This window comes from Sinocyclocheilus anshuiensis, unplaced genomic scaffold (assembly GCF_001515605.1).
Source record: "Sinocyclocheilus anshuiensis isolate Anshui unplaced genomic scaffold, SAMN03320099.WGS_v1.1 scaffold62, whole genome shotgun sequence".
Lineage (NCBI taxonomy): Eukaryota > Metazoa > Chordata > Actinopteri > Cypriniformes > Cyprinidae > Sinocyclocheilus > Sinocyclocheilus anshuiensis.
In genome coordinates, this window is record NW_015544180.1 from 544796 (window position 1) to 547695 (window position 2900).

Consider the following 2900-nt stretch of genomic DNA (forward strand, 5'->3'; position numbering starts at 1 on the left):
CCAAACTCATGAAAGCTGCCTTCGTAGGGCACTTGATTAATGATAGATACGCTGTAGGATCCTTCCAAACAGAATTCAATACACGTGCATTAATATGGGAGTTCCGAATGAGCGTTATTTCGAACGCTACACCTTTCAACCCTCCAAAACTCAACGTCGAAGGGAATAGGGCGCAGGGATGATCGCTACCGAAGGGAACACACCCCTAGTCACGTGGGTCATGACGTCCCAGCGCTATAAAAGTGGCCGCTCGATGCTTCTCGCTCTCTTTCTCTGCGCGGCACGTGGATGTGTGCGCGGCTTCTCATACATAAGCGAGCTTAACGCGATTAAAACATGTGCATAGCGAGTTATACGCGAGGAGCCGATCGCAGCGCTTCCAGACCACCGTGATAAATGTAAGACTGATGATTAAAGCTGCTTTAATTATTAATCTCGCACTTATTTTAAGCACAGGAATGGCGGTCATTGTTAACGTGTTCTCCTTTGTATTTCTGCAGGTTGGATATAATGTGACTAGATCGTGATTATCTGCTGGATGGTTTACTGTGTGATCATTACGCGCAGTTCACAGAAATGGTGGGCTTTACAAAATTTTTTTTGTGTTTTTAGTGTTACTGTATTTATATTGCGTTTTTCTATGTTTATATGTAGTTTATTGCTTAATTGCTCTAGGAAATTTAAGAGTGTTTTTCTGTACCTGGAGGAAAGGTTTAGTTTGAGGTATTGATCATTGAGTTGTGTTCTGTGATGAAGCTGCTATATAGGAAGTGCCGTCTGATGCGATAACTGACGATGGCAAAGCAAAATCAGCCTGAGACACAACGTGCAGATGCGAGATGTTTCACTGTTTAGGAGACAGCAGGTGTCTGATCACATGTTTTTCTTCTCCACAGGTGAGCATCTGCTTCTGAACGCTGCTTCAGCACTGATCAGGTAAATCTCTTCATCTCATCTTCCTGAGATGAACATGCTGAGATGAACCTGCGTCCAAGACCTTTGTCTAAACCCATCTGATGCATGTTTTCTGTATAGATTGAGCGGAAACCACCATGAAGTCTCCTGATTCACCTGAGTGGAGAGCTGTACGTATATTGTTTTACTATAAATTCACAGTCTTAAATGGTGTAATTTAGTTATTTCTAGGTCAGAATAGTGTCTTATAAAGGAACAATCTGACCCAGGATCAGTTTAGACAGTTTATTCATTCAAGCCTGTGATGAGAGAAGTTATCCCTGTCTGAAAAACACGTGTGGAGTTTTGGTATTCTGAGGCTTGTTTCATAATCAATATTTGCACTTATTTTAATTTTTTTTATTTTAACTGAAGTGACTCATTTTTACTTTTTTGCAGATATGCTCCACAGTGACCATGATGAATGCTGGAGATTGACGTCAGATCATAGTGTCTTTTTACAATGTTTGTTTATTAAATAAAACATATCAAAATGATTCCCGTCTCTGTGTGGTCATGTGTTGAAGACAGAGTTGTATGAGGTTTTCTTCAGCGTGTCCAGGAAGTACTGCTCCTCCTGCAGGAAGTCTTTGTCCTGTTAGAGAAATGAGCAGAAACCATTAGTACGGTTGGGACGTTGCCTATTTAGGGCAGTGATTCTCAAACTTTTTACAGCAGCATACCCCCTGGGGCATTTAACATTCTTCTGCGTACCCCCTCTCTTCAACTTAGATCTTCAACAGTTACACCTTTCCTGTTAAAGGACAATATTTGCCCCCTTAAATTGATTTACAGGTGGGTTTTTTTTAAACCTTTTATAGAGGCAAAGATTGTCTATCCTTTGTATGATGTTTTGTCATTCTTAACATTCCATTAAGTGTATTCAAGTAAAGCAATAAATGTCAAATCGAAGTGATAGCCTACTTGTAGACTTAAAAACAAAACTGCCAATAGGTGGCGGCAAGTCACTGTCCTAATGAGCCAGGTGACGCAAAATGCTGTAGTTTTGAATGGGTTATTTAATCACTGACTCCGAATTGTTCAAAGATGCATATTTGTTCACTAACGAAACACTGCTGTATGTTGCTTGGAGACGCACGCCAGATGATACGGATTTCGTTGGAACTTATTTCGTTGCAAAATATAACAAACATGACTATTCTGTTTAAAACGTAGGCTACATTTAAAATGTGAAATGTTCACTTAATATTACCTTTTTTTTTTTTGTTCTGTTGTAAAAATGTCATTTGCCATCATTTGGATATTCAGGGAAATTTGCATTCTTGCTCGTATTTTAAACATGAAAACAATAACTCGCACATGGTATGTGTCCATATCGAAGAGAGTTTATATCGATCTCAATGTACAGTCTGTCAATATTTGCTCTTCATGCTATTAAAGGGATAGTTCACCCAAAAATTAAAATTTGATGAGAAACTGAACAGTATTTATATTGTTTTTATGTCTGAACTGTCTGTCCTGAGCGGGTTCTCGTCGTCTTCTTCAGCCGGTGCGTGACGTGTCGTCGTCTTCTTGCTTTACAGCAGATCGCAGACTTAAGCCCTATTCACACGGGATTAGTATTACCTGGTGACCTCCAGTCATTTGTAATAATTGCGGAGGTTGTCTGTGATCTTAATCCCGTGCGAATCGGCCATGTCTGTAATTTGTAAAGTAAAAATTCCCCCACAAATGACCTACTGTATTTCGTCGAACACCGAGGTCCTGTGGTAATATTAGTCCCGTGCGAATCGGCATCTCTGTGATTTGGTGGGGTCGTATATAATTTTTTCAAGGTTTTTGTTTCATGTGCACCTTTTTATCCATCTTTTGCGAAGAATGGAGGCTGCGTTGGAGTGTTTTGATAGTATTTTGGGTGCTGGGTCATAGCGCTATACAGGAGCATTTCTAGGATTTCATCCACAGGCGGGCTGAGCACTCAGAAA

General features: G+C 40.2%; 1 protein-coding gene and 1 long non-coding RNA gene across 5 annotated transcripts in view; one reads left to right on the plus strand and one right to left on the minus strand.

Annotated features, from left to right (window-relative positions):
* Positions 1-248: 248 nt before the first annotated feature.
* Positions 249-1451, plus strand: LOC107696357 (uncharacterized). Its single transcript, XR_001635083.1, has 5 exons — positions 249-398; positions 501-579; positions 897-936; positions 1036-1085; positions 1354-1451. It is a non-coding gene; the product is annotated as an uncharacterized LOC107696357 (long non-coding RNA).
* Positions 1452-2900, minus strand: part of fbf1 (Fas binding factor 1) — a 26137-nt gene continuing 24688 nt past the window's right edge. For all 4 annotated transcript variants that reach the window (XM_016496629.1, XM_016496631.1, XM_016496630.1 and 1 more), the window contains one exon: positions 1452-1549. In XM_016496629.1, the coding sequence (XP_016352115.1) occupies positions 1469-1549 (81 nt within the window). In that variant the 3' untranslated portion in view covers positions 1452-1468. The remainder of the gene's footprint in view (positions 1550-2900) is intronic.